The 23,083-nt window shown below is 32.8% G+C and overlaps 2 protein-coding genes and 1 pseudogene across 3 annotated transcripts; 1 reads left to right on the forward strand and 2 right to left on the reverse strand.

The window, feature by feature from the left end:
- Positions 1–533: 533 nt before the first annotated feature.
- Positions 534–22,975, reverse strand: LOC120138169 (inositol-3-phosphate synthase). Of its 2 annotated transcripts, XM_039153741.1 has the most exons (11): positions 22,963–22,975; positions 7,827–7,836; positions 3,019–3,102; positions 2,783–2,918; positions 2,452–2,699; positions 2,130–2,356; positions 1,921–2,036; positions 1,579–1,755; positions 1,305–1,493; positions 1,134–1,196; positions 534–911 (listed from the first exon to the last, which is right to left on the reverse strand). In XM_039153741.1, the coding sequence occupies exons 3-11, from the start codon at positions 3,081–3,083 to the stop codon at positions 792–794; spliced, it is 1,341 nt and encodes a 446-aa protein (XP_039009672.1). In that variant the 5' UTR covers positions 3,084–3,102; positions 7,827–7,836; positions 22,963–22,975; the 3' UTR covers positions 534–791. The 2 variants fall into 2 exon arrangements, with proteins under 2 accessions (XP_039009672.1, XP_039009671.1); XM_039153740.1 differs by lacking the exons at positions 7,827–7,836; positions 22,963–22,975 and adding an exon at positions 3,164–3,400 and having other exon boundaries at positions 3,019–3,087.
- On the reverse strand, positions 12,183–14,573 carry LOC120138229 (annotated as a pseudogene).
- LOC120138167 ((R)-limonene synthase 1, chloroplastic-like) lies at positions 15,978–20,448 on the forward strand. The gene is made up of 7 exons (XM_039153739.1): positions 15,978–16,248; positions 16,325–16,595; positions 18,752–19,121; positions 19,216–19,434; positions 19,536–19,674; positions 19,751–19,999; positions 20,083–20,448. Exons 1-7 carry the CDS (start codon positions 16,051–16,053, stop codon positions 20,374–20,376), a joined length of 1,740 nt encoding a protein of 579 aa, XP_039009670.1. The 5' UTR covers positions 15,978–16,050; the 3' UTR covers positions 20,377–20,448.
- Positions 22,976–23,083: the final 108 nt, after the last annotated feature.

The raw sequence follows: 23,083 nt of genomic DNA on the forward strand, positions 1-23,083 counted from the left end.
CCCTTTCCTTCTCTCTTTTTTGTTTCAACTCTCTTACTGTACTCTTTCTTTTGCAGGTTCTTCGTAAATACTCGGTAGGATTTGTATTCGAATATATATATAAAGCTGGAGAGGGAGTAGTATTTACTCATTCGACTTGATCAAACGCACCCCTACCTGTGCTTACCGCTATGGCATACATATAATAACAGAGCTACCTGCTAAACTTACTGCTAGAATTGGTACAAGTTACCTTTTTTTTACTAGGACTTGCATTTTAGTACGTTTCAGTGAAGTTGTTTTATGAATTATGGTGTCAATTCACATTTGTTTTTTATTTTTAGTAAAATAAGTATTTAGTAACTTAATTATTCTTGCAGTTCCATTTTAGTCACTCAACGATGTGTTTCTTCAAAATCGTTACACAATTATGGTGTCAATTATGGTCATATAGATATAGTATGTATCAAAATGGTACGGATGATCTTAGATATATATGCATCAAACATAGTACATTCAATGCATGCATGTACTAAAACATGGAAGATCGGTTAAGTCGAAGCATAAGAGATGGTGCATTTTAAACGCTTCAAAAGTGTTTCATGTGATCATATCTAATTCCACAAAAGTGGAACATGCTCAAGAATGAGCTTTACATGAAAGAGCATAATAAGAGCCCCATCCGAAAGAGGGAGGAAAACACCGTAATACACCAACCATAAACCATTACAATCTGTGACACCGATGAACCACAGCTTTTATGAAACAGAAACCGGAAATGATCCTAAAGTTCCCAAGGACCAAAAGCTTCTTCACTTGTATTCCAAGATCATGTTGTTTTCAGGAGCTAAGCCAACGCATGCTCTCAGTATGTTCTCCAGCATTGCTCGCTGCTTCGACAGTGCATTTATCACTGGTGTGCCTGGCGGAACCTGTTTTTCCCAAAAGAATGCAATTGATATAAAGGTGTAAATAGTTCTTATTCACTAACTTATCATGATTATACTGAATTCCCACCGTTCTGTGCACATTCTTGTGTTAAAGATGAAATGAAGTTTACTCAATTCTGTCCTCATTTAGTCCAAGAAGGAATTTAATACCAACTTAATTGGATAGAGTTAAAGGTAAAGACAATAGCATCTTTTTGGACTCACAAGAGGGGCCTTGGTGAGGTAACTGAGGATAGTAGACACGGGGTGGAAAGAGTGGAACTTTCCCTGCAAAATGAAAAATCATATCGAATGTATAAAAAATGTAATGGTCAACACAATGTTAATCACTTAAAACATCAGCTCGGGCGTTATAGTAAATGACATCAAACGTACCTCTCCTTCAGCTTTTAGCTGGATCCTGGTGCTAAGCTCAGCAAGAAGAACCAAATCTAGGATGATGGGAGCAGCCAAAAGGGAGTCCTCACATGTGTTGTGCAACACAATGGTGTTCTTGCCTCCCATGAATATCTCTGATGTGTACTCATCCATGGCTCTCTTGCTATCTCCCACATACGGCACGTACTACGATACAAAACAGACAGAAGCCCACATTTAATTCTCAGACAAAGGCCTTGGCGACCACAACATGATAGGTAAAGTTAATTACCTTGATGACCACAACATGGTCAGGATGTTCACCAGGCTCATAGAGTATTCCATTGCTTGAAACCATGTCGTCAACAACATTGCTCTTTGATATCTCTTTCGACCGGAAGGTCTGCGGAGCTGATAGATTCATGCCATCGTTGTTTCCCAGATGATTGTAGCTCACTATTGATGTCGGCTGTCAAAGTGTTAACTTACCATCATCATTAGTACAACTATCCATCAATGTCATAGTATCATCTTTATTGGAAGATAAGCTACGAAATCACATCGATCATGCTTCTAAGTTCTGCCTATCTAACAAATTAAGGTGAAAGCTTTATAAAGTTCAAAAGATATGCACCTTGATACCGGCCCCAACAAGGAAATCCACTAGGACAGATTTCATCTTTGTCTGGCCACTCTTGAAGTCATCTCCTCCAATCAGAGAGTTCCTCTGAATAGCCAAATCAATTAGCCCTGGACAACAACAAATGGAAAACCCAAATAGATACTCACTTCTAAAGGGTTATTACATTTGCTAATGGCATTTCAAAAGAAATGGGAACATACCAGGAACAAAGGTGTTTTGAGGGCTTCCATTGACAAAAGGAACATTCTCAAGAACACAAGCAATAGCATACAAAGTGGAAGGAGAAATCTCTGCTACATTCTTCTCCAAAGAACCCATGAGACTTTCCACGGTGTCGTTTAGTCCCACAATGACATTGCTGTACCTCTCGGTGTTTGCAGTCCAGAGGACAACCAACTTGTCCACCTTGTTTTTCTCCTTGAATTCCCTGACACAACACAAGTTAATGTTAAAATGTTGAGAAAGTACAGCAAGAACATACCTTTTTCTAAACAAAATAAAATGGAGAGTTGAATATGGTACCTAATGTCTTTGATGATTTGCTGAACTTGTTCTTTCTTGGTCCCCTTGATGACGTTATTGGCACGATCACCTTGGTTTGCAGCAATGAAATCTGGGTCGTAAATCCCAGGAAGTGGGATCATGGATTCCATGTAGGGCCTGAGCTGCTTTTGCAGATCAATGTCGAAGACCTTGGCCCTAGCCATAGCATCAGCTAGGTTCATGTCACTTATGTCCCATCCTCCAAACACAATATCCTCTGGTTTCACCTGTATTTATTCAGAATTCCCTGATTAAAACAGACAACAATATATGGAATCAAAAACGAAATATCAGTTCATCAGGTGCATACCATGGGGAGAAGGCTCTTAAATGGGGCATAAATCTCCTCTCCATTGTAAGATCCAACTCGGATCGTCGATGCCTGAGTCAGTGAGCCAAAGTAATTAGCTTGTTGCACCTTGTCCTTGGTAGCCCAGGAGATTCCCCTGTTTAACATCATCCATTACCCATGTCTCATAAATCAACAAACAGATCGAAAAGAAATAATCAAAATGGGTAAAACTAAAGGAGGGGAAAGAATCTTACTCTCGATTGGCTATAACACCACCAGTCAGGGTTGCACCATTGTTTCCTCCCCATCCAACAAGCATCACCCTGGAACATTAACAAAGATTTAAAACAAACCCAGAAAAGAAAAGAAAAGAAAAAGATGGGAAGTTCAGATTCAAACCCTAATTTGGGGACAATGACATCAGTCTTGAATTCATATTTGAGAATCTTGGGCTTGACAACCCATTGATAGGCTCCATCCCTGATCTCATGAACCAGCTCAGTGGTCTCATAGTTGTACACAGATCGGATCTCGTTGTCAGTGTATTTCACATTTGGACTTTCTACTTTAAAGCTCTCAATAAACATGTTTTTGGCGATGATTTTTCTTAAAATCTCCAAACAAAGAAAAATAAAGTTAACTGAGATGCGAGGTCGACAATGAAACTCAAACCAGATATTTGCTCTTCCTTTTTTTTTATGGAAAAAATACATAGCTCGGAGTCCGCAGTATGAAGCTTATTTATAGAGGAAATATCCAATATGAAGGTACACGTATGATAACCTTCCAACTGCGCTAAGCCCTCTACGGTCAAGTGTCTTCCATTATTTAAGAAAAAAACGTAAAATTTAGTTTAATACATTAAGAAAAAAATAAAATATATATATATTCATTATTTTTAAAAATTGAATATTAAAATTTTAAATCTCATTCTTAAATTTTTAGATATATTACTATTATAATAATCATTAAAAATAATAGTGATTTCTTAACTATTAAATTAAATTAATTTATATAAGATCTATTATATTATATATATATATATATATATATATATATTACATATATAAATTTTATTATAAATCTTAATTAGATCTTAATTATATCTTAATTCAAAACTACCATAACTTAAATGTTTTACCAAAAAAAGTATAAATTTTACGTATCGCAAGTTATTATTGATATTTTTATTCTCCAGAATAGCTAGGATCGGTCAAACAAGTGTGCGGAGGAGGTGTCTTTCATGACAAGTGTGATATACACGTGGCTAATCTCATATGTGTGAGGTCCATGCCCTTAGTCCTTAAAAAGCAAAAGCAGCCTGAATGTATAAGCTACCGCAGTCTTAATATATAATTAAAGAAATATATTATTAAAAATATTAATATTTTTAATAAAATGTTATTTAAAATATTATTTTTATTTAAAATTTTAATTTCATTACTTAATTTCAGGTAAAAAATAATATTTTAGGTAGTGTTTAATATTAACATTTCGAGTAAAATAATAATGTCTTAGGTAGCTCTTTACCAAAAATGTTAAACATTTTGGGTAACACTTAATAATAACATTTTCTGTAAAAAGAAAATAATGTTTTATGTAGCGCTTTATCAAAAATATTAAAAAATATTAACATTTCTAGTAGTGTATTTACTTAGTCATACATTAAGGCTGTCGTACCTTAGACATCCCTGAAAAATGAAACAAAATGTTTTAGTATAAACTACAAAAAGATCACGTAACAATTTTATTAAATTGTCATAGTTATATTTATAATTTTATAGAATTATTAATTTATAACATTGAAGGGATCATAAATTTATATAAAGTTTTCTGAAAAATTATTATCTTATTAATTTATTAAAATTATTAATTTAGAACTCGAGTTCAAATAGAGACTTGAAAAATTATTATTTAGAAAAATTATTAATTTATTGAGTATTACTTTACAGATGCTCTAACGTAATTATTTTGAAAACATCAAATTCATTTTATTTTTTAAAAAATTTATATAATTTAAATAAATTATTTTTTATAAAAATAAATATTCAAGTAATTATATTTAACTTTTATTATAATTATTTAAAATAATTTAAAATATTATATCAATAAGATATATCAATGAAATACTTTTGAAAAATAAAATTTATTATTATTGTTTTTTTTTGCCCCTTCGGTTCGCAAGGTTTTATATTGACTAGTCCGAACCGACTCGGATTGAACATCTGACTTTGATGGGTGAGTCTCCGAGCAGAGATTTTCTGCATACACAATGAGTCAATGACTCAAACTTAAGACCTACTTAAACGACATCAAGCTACTTAACACTTAAACTCACACCGTTAATGATTTATTATTATTGTTATTATCATCAAATAACATAATTATGTTGAAGTAATAAATTATCAATAAGAATTAACCCCCGTCAAGAATCTACCATTAATGCTAACCTGCAAAATGACGTTATATTTTTACTGGATTTTGGATGATGAAAACAGAGATTGAATTAGGATATTTAGTAGATGATTTAAATACGTATTTCTTGTTTAGTTTAGTGATTATAATCTACAACACTCTCGTTTTAGAAAATATTTTTTATTTATATATATATTTTTTTTAAAAAATTAGTTTTAGTTTTTTGAAAATTAAAAAATATTTTTGATTAATATAAATGAAAATTTGATTTTAAAAATAAAAAGTTAAAACATATTTTATACCATTTTTTTAAATTAAAGATGAAGAAGTAGTTATTAAATAATTATGTTAAAATATAATTATTAAAAGTTTTATTACATAAATTTAATATTTGAGCTGTGTAAATATAAAACAATAAAACTGACAAGAAATTGTATAACAAAAATTATTTTAGTATATAATAAAAATATAATGTTAATGCATATTAGATATCAATTAAATTAAAAAAAAATACACTAAAAAGTATTGTTGTAAATAAGGGCACAAAAATGTGTCGTTAAAATAAAAAATATGTTTAGTGGTATTTAAGGTCCTAAAACTTTTGAAAAACAATTAGTGTAACCCTTGAATTTTTTTACACTCAATGTAACCCTTAAATTGAGAAAAAAATTAATCTAACATTTTGACTAATAGAATTAAACGTTGACCGTCATAATGCTTACATTACAATTCACAAAGCTTACATGACAATATATAATATTGATGTGATGGTTCACGATATTATTGTGGTAATACATGATAGATGATGATGTAATAGATGAGTTTAATTGACTTTTCGACTAAGTTCGAGGGTTTAACTGATTATTTTATAAAGTTTAAGGATTTAATTAATTTTTTAAAAAGTTTAAATAATCATTTAAATTTAAAATATAAAATATACAAAATTATTAAGATATTTAATACATTAAATATAAAAATACTAAAAGAATAAATTATTAAAAAAAACTGGAATAAAAAAATAAAATAGTAGATCTTTTCTAGAACCAAACAAATTTGTCATTTGGTCTCTCTTTTGATCCTTTCAAAATTCTGCTTAAATTTAGGTACCATTTTCATAGATAATAACAAATGGGTGTCGATTTTATAAATAAAATGGGAAAAGAATCATATTAATCGTGTGAGCAATTTGAGTAGTGCCCACTTGTTTTCATCATTTCTCAATCAAATTCGGATTTGGAATAAAAATCTGAGAACGCATATCTTTAAATAAAAAATAAAAAATAAAAAAAGTCGAACTACTTTCCATTATTCTTTTCATATATTAAATAGGATTTTTATTTTAAAATCAAATTTATAATTGAATTTAAATTTAATTATTTATAAATAAATAACTATAACGTTTTTAAATAATCATTATAATTTATGTCTTTTATTGAATTAGATATAACTGGTGTAATTACCGAAAGTATTATACTCTTTCATTTTAATGAATATTATTATTATTATATAATTTAAACTTTTATAATCCAAGCAGAATTTATGAGAACTCTGTCAAATTTTCTAGCAAGAAAGGAGTCTTTTTGTTTGTTGCTCCAAGTGTAAGTTGGCCCAAAAAACGGATGATCATGGAGAAGAAGATCATTGAGAATTTCTTGAAAGTCTTTCATATCAGTAGAATAATAAGGGCCCAGCATTTCATGATCAGAGCTTTCAAGAGAGTGAAGGAAAATGTTAAAATCTCCGCCAAGAATCCAAGGGAAAGATCCATAGTTAGAGTCAAGGTCTCTAAGATGTTGCTAGAGAAGTCTTCTTTGAATTCCATCATTTTTTCCATAGATACCAGACATGATAAAAGGAGAACCATTGAAGTATCCTTTGACTGAGATACATTGATCAGAAGCTTGGCAAAAAGAGAAATCAAATTCTTTTTTTCGAAAGGATCCAAATTCGACCATTGGGAGCAAAATCATAATTAGAAAAGATATTCCAATTCCTAAACTTATTTTTTAATAAGTCTTCAGAATTTTCAGCTTTAACTCTAGTCTCCATCAAACAAAGGACATATATCTTATAAAGATTAGCTTTATGCAGAATTTTATTTTGTTTTTGAGGATTATTTAATCCTCTGACATTCCAAAAGAAAATAATCATTGAGATGAAGAAGAAGAACCACCCCCAATAACACTATCAGAGTTACTTTTAACTTTAATTAATTGCTCCTTCTTTTTAGTTTTAAGGTCTTTGATAAGCAAAGCCACACCTGAAGCAGCAGCCCGAGGTTTCTTGCAATGATCCTCTAATGTGGGAGAGTTTTCATCAACAGTGTTTAAGATTTCAAATCTGTTTGTAGAACCTTTAAGGGCAACTTTGATTTTAACCTTTACAGGTCTACCTCTGCCTCTTTTGAAACAGTTGGATCTTTGTTATCTTTGTCTTTAGAGTCTGAGTGAATAGGGGAAGTTGGCAGATTAAGGAAGGAGTAGAGGCATTGCATACTACTTTTGAAGAATCTGGCTCTAAGCTCACATTTGAAATATTTGAGATAGGATTAGGAGAATCCCCTTTGGTAGAAGAGTTAATGTTTTCAAGAGAAGAACATGAAGGTTCTGTTCTAGGTTCAGAAACACTTTTGAGTTTATCTTCTTGTGAAAGAGAAACTACTGGTTCAGGATTCAGTGAAGAATTGTTATTATCATTGAATTAGTATTAGCATCATTAATATGATCACTCTTTTTCCTCCAAATCTGTGTAGAAGCATTATAAGTAGTTAGTTTTAGCATGCATCCTTTTTCATTATGTCCAAAAGAGTTACAATTCTTACAACACTTTGGAAACCAAGAAACTTCCATAAAGATTTTAGTAGTCTGACCATTTGCCATAACAACTTCAACAGTTTGGGGAATATCATCGTTAACTCCTACCTCAACACATATTTTTACGAATTCTAGTCTAGTTTTAGAGGCAGTAACAGAGTTTATAGTTAAAGGGTTTCCAATGGCGCTAGCTATATAGCTTAATCCTTCTCTCGAAAATAATTCGAGAGGCACATTATAGAGATGCACCAATAATGGGATTTTAGACAAATTGAAATGCAATCTTTTAAGATTAGAGGCTCCTATTTCCTTAAGATTAGAGGCTTGTTAAGTATGTGCCACGAGTCATTTTCCAGTACTCAATCCCTAGCTGAATCGAAATTAAAAAAATAAATAGAGATTGTTACCAACGAAGCTGACCTGGACACGAGCTCCCTTCAAAGGATTATTCCACAGGTTTTCAACTATTTTCTGCAATGTGGAAAAGTTTGCAGCAGCCCCAAGGAATTGCCCCACCAAAGAGGATTTCCAATCTGCTATTCTTGCTTCGAAGACTTCTGGGGTGGATGAACAATCAGATTAGGGTTCCTTGTTTTCTGAGGAAAGAAATTTAGTTCTTGCCCAGATTGACAGACGAAGAGTTTCCTCCAATCCATGCTCCGAGGAAGAGAAAACCCGAAGAAAAAGATCAAGAAAATAACAGAAAGTCACCGGAGGAACACCACAGAGTCTTCGTTCCGTTAGACCAGCTAACGTACGCCCAAAGAAAACTTGCTATCGTGCACCTCCAAACTTGGCTTTTTTTTATTATAATAAATGGTAATAATATTATATGCGTGCATTTTTCTCATGACTTCAACTCTATATGCAATACATTAATTTTTTTATTTATGTATCCTTAAAATTATTTTTTATTTAACTATAATGATTACAAAGTAATATCTGTTTTAAATACTCTCAACTATTTGACAATGAACGCTCAAACACCCTGCTATAGTCTCTAGTGTTAGAACTCGTGACCTCTAGGAATAACAACAATTCTTTTAACTACTGAGGTAAATTAGTTCGTACATATCCTTAAAATTATTATGTATACCATTTATTTGTTTTTACAATATAAACCCGCAATTTATTATTCTCATACTATACTAAGAGCATCGTTTTTCAATCTTAACAATTTTATTCTAGTTAATAATTTTACTGTCAAATACTTAGCAGCAGGAGTGGAGAACAGCCATCGGACCGAATTTGACGTAAAATTTAGATTCTTTCATTTCCTTCCTTATTAGAGAGGGCCCCCGAGCGGGGCTTCTTTATTGAAAAAGGGAGAGTGAGGGGGAAGGTCTGGAAAGCCCTCACTTTATTAATGAGACATCTTTCACTACCATAAGTTTTGATTTTTGAGATTTTATAATTTTAGACATTATTTGTTTTTTAAAAAATTTGAAATAAATAAAATAATTCATAAATAATATTTTTAAATTATATAAAATTTATATTATAAAACCATTAAAATTAATTATAAATAAAATAAAAAATAATTTATTTTAAATTTAGATATTCACAATTGTTTAAATATTACGACTAGATTATTTTTTATATTTTATTTTTTCTCAACTCTAATTAAAAGTTAAAAGAAATTGTTAACAGTTAAAATATCAAATCATTTGCAATTAAAACATGACAAGTGTATAATATTAAATTGTGACGTTTGGTATTTCTTTAAATAATTTATAATGAACCAACAACCAATTAGTCTAGTGGGATGAGGTACTAGGTTCCTTAAGCAAGGTCAGGAGTTTGAATCTTGAAGTTCGCGAATGGAGTAAATTGGGTTTTGAAGGTCGCCCTCGTCACTGCAATATCCGATCTGAATTAGTCGGTCAATAAATCAGATACTAGTGATAAATTAAAAAAAAATTATAGTGATTATTCAAAAAAATTTAATCAACTAATAATATTCGTTTTACAAATGCAGATGCTCGACCCATACTGTTGGAAACGTTGGTGGGTGTTAAAGGTTATTAATTTGTGATTGATTTGTTTTTGAGAAGTAGAGTCCATGATGTGTATGTGAGCTGATTATTGTTGTGTGTGTGGGATCCTTGGTTCGGAAATTTTACCGTGCGACACCCTTAATATACAGTTAAAGAAAGACGTTACTAATTTTATTAAGTTGTTGAGAGGTTATTAGTAGGCGTGGAGTGTGTGACGTGATTCTTATAAATAGGGTGTAAGGTGGATAGTAGACACTCGATATATTTTATAACTTGATGTTATAAATATGAAACACAACTCCAAACACCAACTTCAAATAGTTTACAGACTCTACTCTCAACAAAAGTTTTGCTAAACTATATTCCTTTCACTCGCTGTCTCTCGTTTTTTTTCTTTTACTACCGTCACATTACACTGTCATACTTCAACCGTTTAAGCCTTTATACAGGCATTTGTAAGGGACTATTTCGCTACACAAATAGCTGCCTCAAGCATCCTTACCGTGATAAAATTTGTGTTGTCATTTGCTTGCCAATTCTCAAGTGTTTGCCGTCATCTCATTTATTTATGTTGCTGTCGTGATTTCTCATCACTAATTTTGCAGCTTATCAACTTAATCGATAAGCATTGTATTAGCTTCTGCCACGTTTCTTATTTCATTAGTATTCCATGTTTTGCTTAACATACTAGAAAACTCTTTTCTAGAAAGTTTTTTCACCTTACCATTTAATTCTAATAAGAAAACAATGAAAACGACCTGATAGGTTCAATTTTGACAATTTTTAACGATGCATCTTTTGCCTTTTGTTAATGCTGTAGTCATTATGAATGTTCACTATCCCAAATTGTATAAACGTGATTAATGTGGGACATATGGAATTTTTTGTTTTTATCGATATTGTTTCTTTTTTTTTCTAAGACTGTGAGCCTCATTGAAAATCTTACTAAACTTAAATGGACCAGACTGAAAACGATCGCCAGAATTTCAATAAACCACGGAAACACCAACTAACCAACATACAAAACACCCATATGATAACAAATATGACACCTCATAAAAACTCCAACACTTGTGGTATTGATTTGGTATACCAATTTTCTTTTGGGATTGATTTGGCGTGTGTGGTTGAAGATTTTCATAGATTATAAATTATATAAAAATTAATAAACAATTTTAAGGACCTGCCTTTTCCTGAACCCTAAACCCATATATATTAGTGATCAACATTAAATTTGTGCAATTAACAACAGAGGTCGTACAGAAAATACTCATCAGTAGGAGTTTCCATAGTTAAATGGCTTCATCCCTTGTTTCCGTAACTCCCTTTTTCATGGGTAGAAACCCTAAGATTGGGCCACAGAGATGTAGCAAGAGTGCCACTGTTGTTGGTAGCACCCAAATTTCGTGTTTATCGGCCAAAAGGCGGTCGGGAAACTTCCTGCCTCCCCTTTGGAACGACCATGATCTTATGTTATTGACAAGAAATTATAAGGTATCATGCATTTATCATCATTTTCATTAATATCTTTAAGAAAAAAATTCAGTGACTCAAGGTTTTTCGATTTCAGGGAGACGAGTACGTTGGACAAGTTGAAGAGCTAAAAGGAAAAGTTAGGATGATGCTAAACGACATGGGAGGTGATGAGCCGTTGGATCAGCTTGAGATGATCGATAACTTGCTGAGGCTTGGAGTGGCGTATCATTTTGATGATGAGATTCACAACATTTTAGGGAATATCTACTGGAACAGCGGCAGCAATCAAATTAAAAAGGATAATCTATATGCAACTGCTTTGGAATTTAGGCTCCTCAGGGAACATGGATATCATTCTTCTCGTATGGAGTGTTTGTACGTTATATACTTTCCAACCGCTCTAGGAGTATATCTCACACAAATGTCACCTTCACAACCACTCCAGCAAAAGAAAATGAGCATATACTTGAAACTAAAAGGATGCATCCTTTCCAACCATTTGAGAAACCCTAGTAAGGGAGCTCTATATTCACATTTTTATTATTAGCAATTTATTACTCAATTGATGAATTCAAATTTTAACTACAAGCTAAACTCTAGTAAGCATGTCCTACAAACATATCTACAATGAAAATAGACCAATCTACTCTATCTTTATTGAAAAATAAACCAAAAATGTTAAAATAAAGACCACAAAACCTACAACATGCCATTATCTTGAAAGAAAACATGCTAGAACAAATGGTACAGGAAGATTATGAATTTAGTAATTGAAAAAAAAGGCAAAAGATGATGTACCTCTTCATCATCCTCAAAATCTTCTTCATCAGCATCCTGCATCAGGTTATGAAAAAAATTAAAGGAAGCATAAGATGATCATAAATGGTATAAAACAAAACCGGGGGAAGAATCCAAAGGAAATGAAGTTACATTGTTGAAATATGTGAGGGGATTGGGCCATAAATCCTCCTTGATAATCTCTGCTACCTGTAGTGTTTATCAAGTGAAAGCTTAGGCCAGACGCCAGCTCTTTAAAAAAATGAGAAAAAAAAGAAGGAAAACCTACATTCACACAGCACATGCATAAAGGGTTTACCTCATCATGAATTTCATCCATGTCATCTTTCTGCTGAGCATCAGAAAACCAGGTAAAGAAGCTGCATTCATGTGTAATAAATTTAGTATAATATAGAGATGGTGGTTAAGTGAAAGAGGCAAAATCAAATACAAGACAATGGCATAAATGACCCAAGCTTTGCAGTACAACAAATTTCTACCATGTTAGAAGTTATAATGCAACTTAATAAACTAAAAGAAACATATAAATGCATACTATTTATAATCACAATACACAATAATACATAATGCATGTGTAATCTTAATTTGTCTGCACTAAAAAAGGAAAACTCTATCTGCCAAGGTTTAGCTCTACATAACAAAAAGAAGATGACTCATGAAATAACTAATATTCTTATAAGATGCTAAGCTGAAGTTCAATAAAATTATTGAGAAAACAAAAATGAAGTGACTACATTACACAACACTGAAATTAATCTCAGGTTTTATGTGACTAAAGTCCTCAGGCTGGGGAGAAATTTGATTGACAAATATGATAGCAAACCTTTCTTCAGCAAACTGTCGCTTGTTTCCTTTCTTCTTATGGTCAACTCCATTTGGAAAGCCCTTGACATTTAGAAAACTAATTTAACATGATAACCAAAGGAAACAAATAACATGAGTATACATGACAAGAGAAGAAACCCCCACCATGCCTTCTTTCCACTTGATTATGGTAGCAGTAATCTTGGTTCCTTCATCAAGGAATGTAAAGGTCTTCGTAAGCTTCGCATCTTCAAATTATGGATTGGGATCGAAGTTCTGAAAAATATAACAAAAGTGAGTCAACAAATTGTGATGACTGATTAAACCATGATTAAATGTAAAATGCAACTTCAATTTCCTACAGAATAAGATAAGAAAAGGAAAATAAATAAACTTACAAATGTAATGGAGTAGCCAGATTTCTAATCTTTAAAATCTTCCACTTCAAGTGAGCTAATATACTTAAATATCTATCAAGCAACAAAAGGTTGAAAATAAGAAGAATGAATAAATAAGAAAGAAAGAAATTACCTAGAATTACATATCAGGAAAATCCATAACACTTCTTATAAATGAATGAATGAATAAATAAATGGAACTAAAAATAAATTTTGCAAAGTAATATAAGTGCTGAATCAGTTTCAGTTTGGGAAAGAAGTGATATTAAACCTTCTGATCCTCGTCATTCAAAAGTTCACCAAGAGCAGGATGACTCAAGAACTGTACATAAAAGAACAAATCAACTGAAATCCTTCTTCTCAACATGGAGACAGATTTAAGGGAAAAATCCCTAAATTGATAGGAAATAATAGAAGAGCTTACAGCTGTTAACCAGAAATCAGGAATCGACTTAATCTTCTCATTCAGCTTATCATAGATTGGCTTGCGTATTTCATTGTACTTCTGCTCCACTTCCAAAACTTTCTCACTCGACTCCTCATTAATCTACAAAATACCAAAAAGGAACACTAATAGAAACACCATATATAACCATTTACCACTTACAAATAAGCTCAAAGCAAACATATGCAAATTAAATCACCTCAACAATTAGACATGATATTCTAAAGTAATCCCGCTAAACAACATGTTTAATGACTCTTTAGGTCACAATGAAACAGATAACAAACAGTGAAAAAAAGCGGTAATGGAATAAACCTTGAGGAGGGAATTCAGGTTTAAACATGGGTTTTTCTGGAATCTCAGTTTTCTGCAACATCTGCAAAAACTAAACATGAAAATCACCATTAAAATTTTGTTAGATAATAGACTCGTATTTTAAAATGAGTAACAAATATATAGACAAAACAAAGAGGAAACTTAGAAAACAAACAAGAAAAATAATAGGGTTGGTTCGTCTCTTTAAAGTTGTAAATGCAACTAAACAGAAAATCAAAGAAAATAAATCGTACCGATATTAGCGAACAAGAGAGTGGGATCATTGTGAGGACGAGGTGGAGGGAGAGACGGTGGCGCGGAGGGAGAGACGGAGATCGTCGAGTTCATCGAAGGCGGAAATGGGCGGCAGAGGCTAGGGATTCAAACTCGGGCCTAACAAGAAGAAGAGAATCGGGATGAAAAGTAGGAGAGAAAAGGAGAGAATGAAAGGAGTGGAAAACATTAGGAGGGGGAAGAAGCGGGAAAGGATGAAAATAATGGGGAAATTAGAATACGACTCCTAAAAATGACACACAATTAAAAAGTATACTCCGTGTTTTTGCAAATTTTATGGATTATGACTATTAAATATGACACACATTATTGTAAGTCATAAATCGTTCATATTTTAAAAAACATGACATTTATTTTATGACACATGTTTTACAAATCATAAATTAGTGTGTGTCATTAAAGGTTCGACATAGCCTTTCTCGACGACATCCCAACAATATTGGGAACCAAGTAATGCCTTTATTTGGATACTCCAATTGTCATAATTTGTCTTTGTTAATCTTAGGATTTGAGGTTGAATTATATTGGTAATTTCTTTGTTGCGTAAACTTGAACCAAACTCTAGATACCAATTGTTGGAAGCGTTGATGAACACTCGATGTACTTTATAACTCAATGAATATTATTAATTAATTCGAAAACACACGACTACAAACTCTAGCTTCGGCTAGTTTATAAACTCTAGCTTCGGCTAGTTTATAAACTCTACTCTCAACAAATCTTCGCTAAGCTATATTTCTTTCACTCACTATCTCTCGTGTTTTCTTTTGCTACTCTCACATTACACTATCATACTTCAATCGTTTTAAGTCTTTATATTGGTATTTGTAACTGACTATTTTGCTACACAAATAGCTGCCTCAAGCTTCCATGTCGTGATATAATTTGTGTTGTCATTTGCTTGCCAATTCTCAAGCGTTCGTTGCCACCTCAATTCTTTATGTTGCTGTCATGATTTCTTGCCGCATTTATCATTAATTTTGCAGCTAATCAACTTGATTGATAAGCATTGTATTAGCTTCTGTCACGATTCTTACTTCATTAATATTACATGTTTCGCTTAACATACTAGAAAACTCTTTTCTAAAAAGTTGTCGCCATTGCCTGCCGACACTCATAAATTGAATTAGGTTTGAATTCGAATAAGAAAACAATGAAAACGACTTGATAGGTTCAACTTTGACAATTTTTAAAAAAGCATCTTTTGCCTTTTGTTAATGCTATAGTAATTATGGATGTTCACTATCCCAAATTTTATAAACGTGGTTAATATTGAACACAGGGAATTTTTTGTTTTTATTGATAGAGTTTGAGGTATGCCAATATTTTTCTTTTTTTGGTATTGATTTGTTGCTGGAGTGGTTGAAGATTTTCATAGATTATAAATTATATAAAAGTTAATGTATAATTTTAAGGACCTGCCTTTTCCTGAACCCTAAACCCATATATATTAGTGATCAACATTAAATTTGTGCAATTAACAACAGAGGTCGTACAGAAAATACTCATCAGTAGGAGTTTCCATAGTTAAATGGCTTCATCCCTTGTTTCCGTAACTCCCTTTTTCATGGGTAGAAACCCTAAGATTGGGCCACAGAGATGTAGCAAGAGTGCCACTGTTGTTGGTAGCACCCAAATTTCGTGTTTATCGGCCAAAAGGCGGTCGGGAAACTTCCTGCCTCCCCTTTGGAACGACCATGATCTGCAGTTATTGACAAGTAATTATAAGGTATCATGCATTTATCATCATTTTCATTAATATCTTTAAGAAAAAAAATCAGTGACTCAAGCTTTTTCGATTTCAGGGAGACGAGTACGGTGGGCAAGTTGAAGAGCTAAAAGGAAGAGTTAGGATGATGCTAAACGACATGGGAGGCGATGAGCCGTTGGATGAGCTTGAGATGATCGATAACCTGCTGAGGCTTGGAGTGGCGTATCATTTTGATGATGAGATTCACAACATTTTAGGGAATATCTACAGGAACAACGACAGCAATCAAATTAAAAAGGATAATCTATATGCAACTGCTTTGGAATTTAGGCTCCTCAGGGAACATGGATATCATTCATCTCCAGGTATGGAGTGTTTGTACGTTATATTATTGAAAAACACTATTCTTTTTTCGGTAAATCATTTTCTCAAGGGTTTACTATTTTTTCCAATTAACTTGCATCTGTGCAAATATATTTGAGGGAGAAAATAACTTATTGACATTGGTGTAAATAACTTTAATAATAATTTTCTTTTCAATCAAATAGGAAAGATTGAGGGAAAAATAACTAAATTACATTGGTCGCAAATCAAACGATCTCGATGGTAAAAGAATTTTTGTTATTCATTGAGATTATGGGTTTGAAGTTCATGAATGTAAGTAGTAGGAGCGTTTAATGTCAATAAGTTAATAATATTTTTATCATAAATAATACTAATTTAAATTATAATAATAATTTAAAAATATTATGATTAAATTTTTATAACGAATAATATTATTTATTGTAAATAGTATTTATAATGCATAACTTTTGAAAAATTTATCAAACAATATTAAGTAATAAATTTATATTGGTGTAAAAAAATATTATTTATTATATTTTAAATTTGTTATGAATAATTTTTGAAAAAAATATAGAATAGCAAAAAGTAATTTATATAAGGGTAAACTACATAGATGACCACTTAACTATAGTCAAAAATCATTTTGACCATCGATGTTTTAATTTAATTAAATAGATCATCCAACTATTTAAATGCTTCAATCAAGTCATATGCCGTTAATAGTCAACGGAACAAGTGACATGACAGTTAAACCATTTTGGTATAATTATAAAATTGGTTCATGTTACTTATATATTCTTTTAATTTGGTCCTCATTTTAATAAATAAAAATAATAATATGTGTCATCATTCGATTGGAAGATTAAATTTATTAATTTAATAGTTTACTTTCCTTAGAGGGTGACACGTGGGAAAGTATGATTTGAACCAATGACCCTATGGTTGAAGTAGAAAGCACCAAACCATTATGCCAAGGCATCCATTTGGTTTGCTTTATACAACAAATAATATATATTTTGTATCTTAATAAATTTTTCTTTAGACAACAAATAATATAAGGGTAAACTATGTTGATAGTCCCCTATATTTTCGGTCTGAACGACTTTGGTCACTGAAAACAATTAAGGGGAAATGGTCACTAACGCCATCGGTCCGTCCGATTCAAGTCCCTAACATTATCAGTCCATCTAATTTCAGTCCCTAACATTATCGGTCCGTTCGATTTTAGTCCCTCAACCACGTTAGTGACTTCAGCAAAAGGGACTTAAATAAAAGGGGGTTAAATAAAATTAATAGCATAGAGACTTAAACCGGACGAACCAATAAGGTCAGGTACCATTTCCCCTCAATTTTTATTTTCAGTAACCAAAGTCGGTCAGACCGATGACAACTATCAACATAGTTTTAGTATGTTTATCATATTCGTAATTTTGGTTATATATATTATTCTATTAAATTATAATTTATTATATATGTTTTTATTAATATATACATATTATTAAATTATAATATTAAATAAAAATTTTAATGTAAAAAATATTCTTAATTTTATTTACTAAGAGAGAGATATATATATATCATTTGTTGTATAAACCAATTCAAATGGATGCCTAAGCCCAGTCGTTTGGTGCTTTCTATTTCACCTAAACGGCCCTTGGTTCGAATCTCACCTTCCCACCTATGTTTGATTTATTTTCTTTGCAAATGGTGACGTGTCATCATCTGATTGGAGGAAAGTAAATCTATTAAATTAAAAAAATTAAAATAAATTTAATCCTCCAATCAAATGTTATTATTTGAATTTATTAAAATAAAGACCAATTTGAAAGAATATATAAGTAACATAGACTAATTTTGTAATTATACCAAAATAGTTTAACTGCTACATCACCTGTTATGTTTACCGTTAACGACATATGGCTTGATTTTTTACTATAGTTTGAATGACTTGTTTGATCAAATTAAAATATCAGTGGTTAAAATGATTTTTGACCATAGTTGAGTGGTCACCCGTGTAGTTTACATTTTTTATAATATTACTCACAAACCATTGAATAATTTATTAAATTATACCGAAATCATTTTCCAGTAAAACAAATTTTTAATTTAGAATGGAAATATTTGTGAAATTCTTGTTTGGGGCTGTTTGTAATGACCGACTGGTTTTGGTGTGCAGAGGTTTTTGACAGCTTTAGGGACAAAGAAGGCAATTTCAGGCTATCTCTACGTGATGATATCAAGGGAATGGTGAGCTTGTATGAAGCTTCATACCACTGTTTCGAAGGAGAAAGCATCATGGAAGCAGCTTGGCAATTCACGTCTAAACATCTCAAACATGTCAGTAACGTTGATCCTAATCTTGCCATCCAAGTCACCCATGCACTGGACCTTCCACTACACTGGAGGATACCAAGGTTAGAAGCAAGGTGGTATATTGATGTATATGAAAGAAGAGCCAACTTCAACCCCACTGTATTAAACCTAGCAAAGTTGGATTTCAACATTTTGCAAGGATTGTATCAAGAAGAACTCAATGATTTGTCGAGGTATACAACAAGAAGCTTTTTTTTTTCTTCTCAAAAATTAAAACGACGGAATAATAATTGGTTTTCATGTCCTTCGATTGGACTGCATGCAAAGGTGGTGGAAGAACACTGGTCTTGGAGACAGATTGAGCTTTGCCAGGGATAGGTTAGTGGAATCCTTCTTTTGGGCAGTGGCGATAGCTTTCAAGCCTCAGTTAGGGAGCTGCCGGGAAGTTATCACAAAGGCGATTCAACTAATCACAGTGATTGATGATATTTATGACGTCTATGGTACACTAGATGAACTTGTGCTCTTCACCGACGCCGTTGAGAGGTTGGCAAAAAAATGTTCCGACTTCCGACATCTCTACCACATGCGTTATATCTTTCGAGGAGAGGATTAACTGATTTGTTTCTCTTTTCTACATGTTTCAGGTGGGATAATAAGGCAATGAAACAACTTCCGGACTATATGAAGATATGCTTCTTTGCACTTTACAACACAGTTAATGAGATGGCATACGACATTCTCAAGGAGCAAGGTCATGATGTTGTGTTGGATCTTAAAAATAAGGTAATGTTATCTTCTCCCTGATAAATTCCATATGGTTTAAAGCATTGTGATAGTTTTTCTCTGCTTATAACTTCAGTGGGTTGATTTACTGAGAGCCTACTTGTTGGAGGCAAGATGGTACCACAGTGGATATAAACCAAGTTTTGAAGAGTACCTGAAAAATGGCTGGATATCAATCTCAGGCCCTCTAATTGCAGTTCAGTCAAGTCTATTTGTAACAGATCAGATAAACCAGAAGGAATTAGAATTCCTTGAAAGCTACCCTGAGTTATTATATTGGTCATCGTTGATTTTTCGACTTCAAAACGATTTGGGAACGTCTTCGGTATGAATGTATAAGCCATGTATTTTCAGATAGTTGAGCTTTGAGTTATATGCACTGATCACATTTCACTGATTGTAATGCAGGAGGAATTGAAGAGAGGCGATGTTGCTAAATCTATCCAGTGTTACATGTATGAAAATGGAGTCTCCGAGGGAGCTGCCCGTGAACACATTGAGAATGCAATGAGAGAAGCATGGAAAAAGGTGAATGTGAACCGAGCTGGTGTGGGCCTATTAACCGGCACTGTCACTGAACACATGCTGAATCTGGCGAGGACTGCTCACTGTGTTTATCGACATGGAGATGGATTTGGTAATGAAAACTTCAACGTCAAACATGATGTCATGTCGTTGCTATTTGATCCTATCTCTTTATAAATGTAATACTAGAAATGCTCCTTTATATATATGTAAGCCGGTCTTCTTCCACTTGGAAGATATTCAGCTTAAATTAATAAAATGAACACGTGCTTTTTTCTTTCTTTATTTTCCCCAACATTATCTTCTTTTTCTTCGGATCACTGCATGATTTATAATGTCTATTCCCCACATTTTTTCCGTGTCATCATCGAATGACTATTCCCCACATTTGTAACACCACCTTGAGGACCATTAATATCAAGGCTTTGTTCCAAAGCTTCTTTACCAGTAGTACTGCCAACCTCAGGACACGTTGCATGATCACCAACCGGAACTTCGACGCCAACAGAGGGACTGCCAGCGGCCACATCCTCAACTCTCAAGTTATCCATTGACTGCGAAAAGGAACCAGATATGCTACAACCATCAAGTTGACAAGGAGAATAATAAGATTTGTGGAAGAACAGAAAAACTCTTTTATTTCACTTACATTAATATATATACTAACCATTAACTCTAACTACCTCCTAACCAACTACCCGTTTACAATCTTGCACAGCTTATATATTATGTTAGACCCCCCTCAAGATGGAGCATACAAATTTTGAATACCCAACTTGTAAATGGACCTCTAAAAAGAAGCGACAGGTAAAGCTTTGGTAAAACAATCAGCCGATTGATTCTGAGAAGAAATCGACATTAAGACAATGACTCCTTGCTGCAGCTTCTGCCCTACTAGGTGACAATCAATCTCTATGTACTTTGTACGTTCATGATAGACAGGATTCTCTGCAATTCGAATAGTGGAAAGATTGTCACAATAGAGATTTGTTGGAACAAAAAGAATATTAAGATCATTAAGAAGGAACTGAAGCCACTGTATTTCACAAGTGACAGTTGCTAAAGCTCGATACTCTGCTTCACTTGAGGAACGAGAAATGATCTGTTGTTTCTTAGACTTCCAAGAAATCAAGGTAGAACCTAGAAAAAAAACAAAAAACCAGTAAGTGACCGTCAAGAATTAGGACACGAAGCTCAATCAGAATCACTGAAAGCCTTAAGTTTCAGATCATTTTCTGCTGGGAAAAACAATCCTTGCCCTGGAGGTCCCTTCAAATAGCGAAGAACCCTATGAGCTGCAGTCAAATGAGTTTCAGTAGGAGATGACAGAAATTGAGAAAGCTGCTGCACAGCATAAGTAATCTCCAGTCTTGTATTTGTAAGATACAACAATTTACCAACAAGTTTCCTATATTCAGTAATGTCAAAAAGAGGTTTACCTTTTGTCCTTGCAAGTTTATTATTAGTAACCATAGGAGTTGACACAGGTTTAGAACCTAAAAATCATGTTTCCTTAATTTTAAATCTAGATTTAGAGCGAGAAACTTCAAGTCCTAAGAAAAATTTTAAATCTCCCAGGTCTTTAATTTTAAACATATCATGCAAATAAGTTTTAACCTTACTAATCTCTTCCATATCTTCACTAGAAAGAATAATGTCATCTACATAAATGACTAAAGCAATAAACTTAGAACCTACTCCCTTAAAGAATAAAGAAGAATCAGAAGCAACTTGAGTAAAATTCTGAGTAAGCAAAGCATTAGTCAATTTTTCATTCCACTACCTACTGGCTTGCTTTAAACCATACAAACTTTTGTTCAATTTACAAACAAAACCGGGTTTATTGGAATGAAAACCAAGAGGCAAGTCCATATACACTTCTTCTTGTAAGTCTCCATGTAAAAAAGCATTATTAATATCCAATTGACATAATTTCCATTTCTTTGCTGCAGCAACAGCCAAGAGAGTCCTGATAGTAGTTATCTTTGCTACAGGACTAAAAGTGTCAATAAAGTCTATTTCAGATTTTTGATTATATCCTTTTGCAATCAACCTAGCTTTATGCCTTTCTAGAGTACCATCAGACCTAAGTTTTGTTTTGTACACCCATTTACAGCCTATAGTCTGTTTGCCTTCAGGAAGTTCAACTAAGTCCCAAGTATTATTACCTTCTAGAGCTTTAATTTCAGTATTCATAGCTTCTTTCCAGCATTTATGAATCACAGCTTGTTAATAGTTTTTAGGTTCATCAAGAATTGAAGCACTACAAACATAGGATCTATGCTTATAAGATAAATTGTCATAAGACAATACTTGTGCCAAGCTATGAGTGGAAGTCCTAGCTTTAGGCAATGAAACTTCAAAGTCTTTATATACCTTTGTGGTAAATTAATCCTCTTAGACGGTTGGGTTGACTGAGAAGGCAGAACCCTTGGGGCTGCTGGTGATGAATCTGTAGGCAGCTCAGCAACATTGTTGTGATCCCCAGTACTGAAAGGATTAGGAGAAGAACTTGCTATAGGTGTATTAGCTACAGAAGAATTTGCTTCAGGTTCACCTGTAACAGACATATTACCACCAGAATGGTTCTCAACAGATGGAGAACAAACTGGTTGTTCCTGAAGAGAACCTAGCTGATCTGTATAAGCAGTATCTTCAAACAAAAAATCATTATGATATGCTGGCAGAACAATATCAGAAGAATAAAAACACTGTAGTTTCTTTAAAAGGGAACTTATCTTCAGTAAAAACATCTCTTGAAACAAAAACAGATTTGCTGTCTAAGTCATATAACCTGTATCCTTTTATATTTTTAGGAAAACCAAGAAATACACATTTAATAGCTCTAGGATGCATTTTTGTTCTAGTTTTAGGCAAAACTGAT

This window comes from Hibiscus syriacus, unplaced genomic scaffold, assembly GCF_006381635.1.
Source record: "Hibiscus syriacus cultivar Baekdansim isolate YM2019G1 unplaced genomic scaffold, ASM638163v2 tig00110678_pilon, whole genome shotgun sequence".
Lineage (NCBI taxonomy): Eukaryota > Viridiplantae > Streptophyta > Magnoliopsida > Malvales > Malvaceae > Hibiscus > Hibiscus syriacus.

Coding starts and splice junctions, on each gene's coding strand:
- LOC120138169 (XM_039153740.1), bottom strand. CDS start 3,351: ATGTTTATTGAGAGCTTTAAAGTAGAAAGTCCAAATGTGAAATACACT. Junction 2,919..3,018: donor GGTGTTATAGCCAATCGAGA/GTAAGATTCTTT, acceptor GATGTTAAACAG/GGGAATCTCCTGGGCTACCA. Junction 2,357..2,451: donor CAAATCATCAAAGACATTAG/GTACCATATTCA, acceptor GTGTTGTGTCAG/GGAATTCAAGGAGAAAAACA.
- LOC120138167 (XM_039153739.1), top strand. CDS start 16,051: ATGGCTTCATCCCTTGTTTCCGTAACTCCCTTTTTCATGGGTAGAAAC. Junction 16,596..18,751: donor TGGATATCATTCATCTCCAG/GTATGGAGTGTT, acceptor TTTGGTGTGCAG/AGGTTTTTGACAGCTTTAGG. Junction 19,435..19,535: donor TTCACCGACGCCGTTGAGAG/GTTGGCAAAAAA, acceptor TACATGTTTCAG/GTGGGATAATAAGGCAATGA.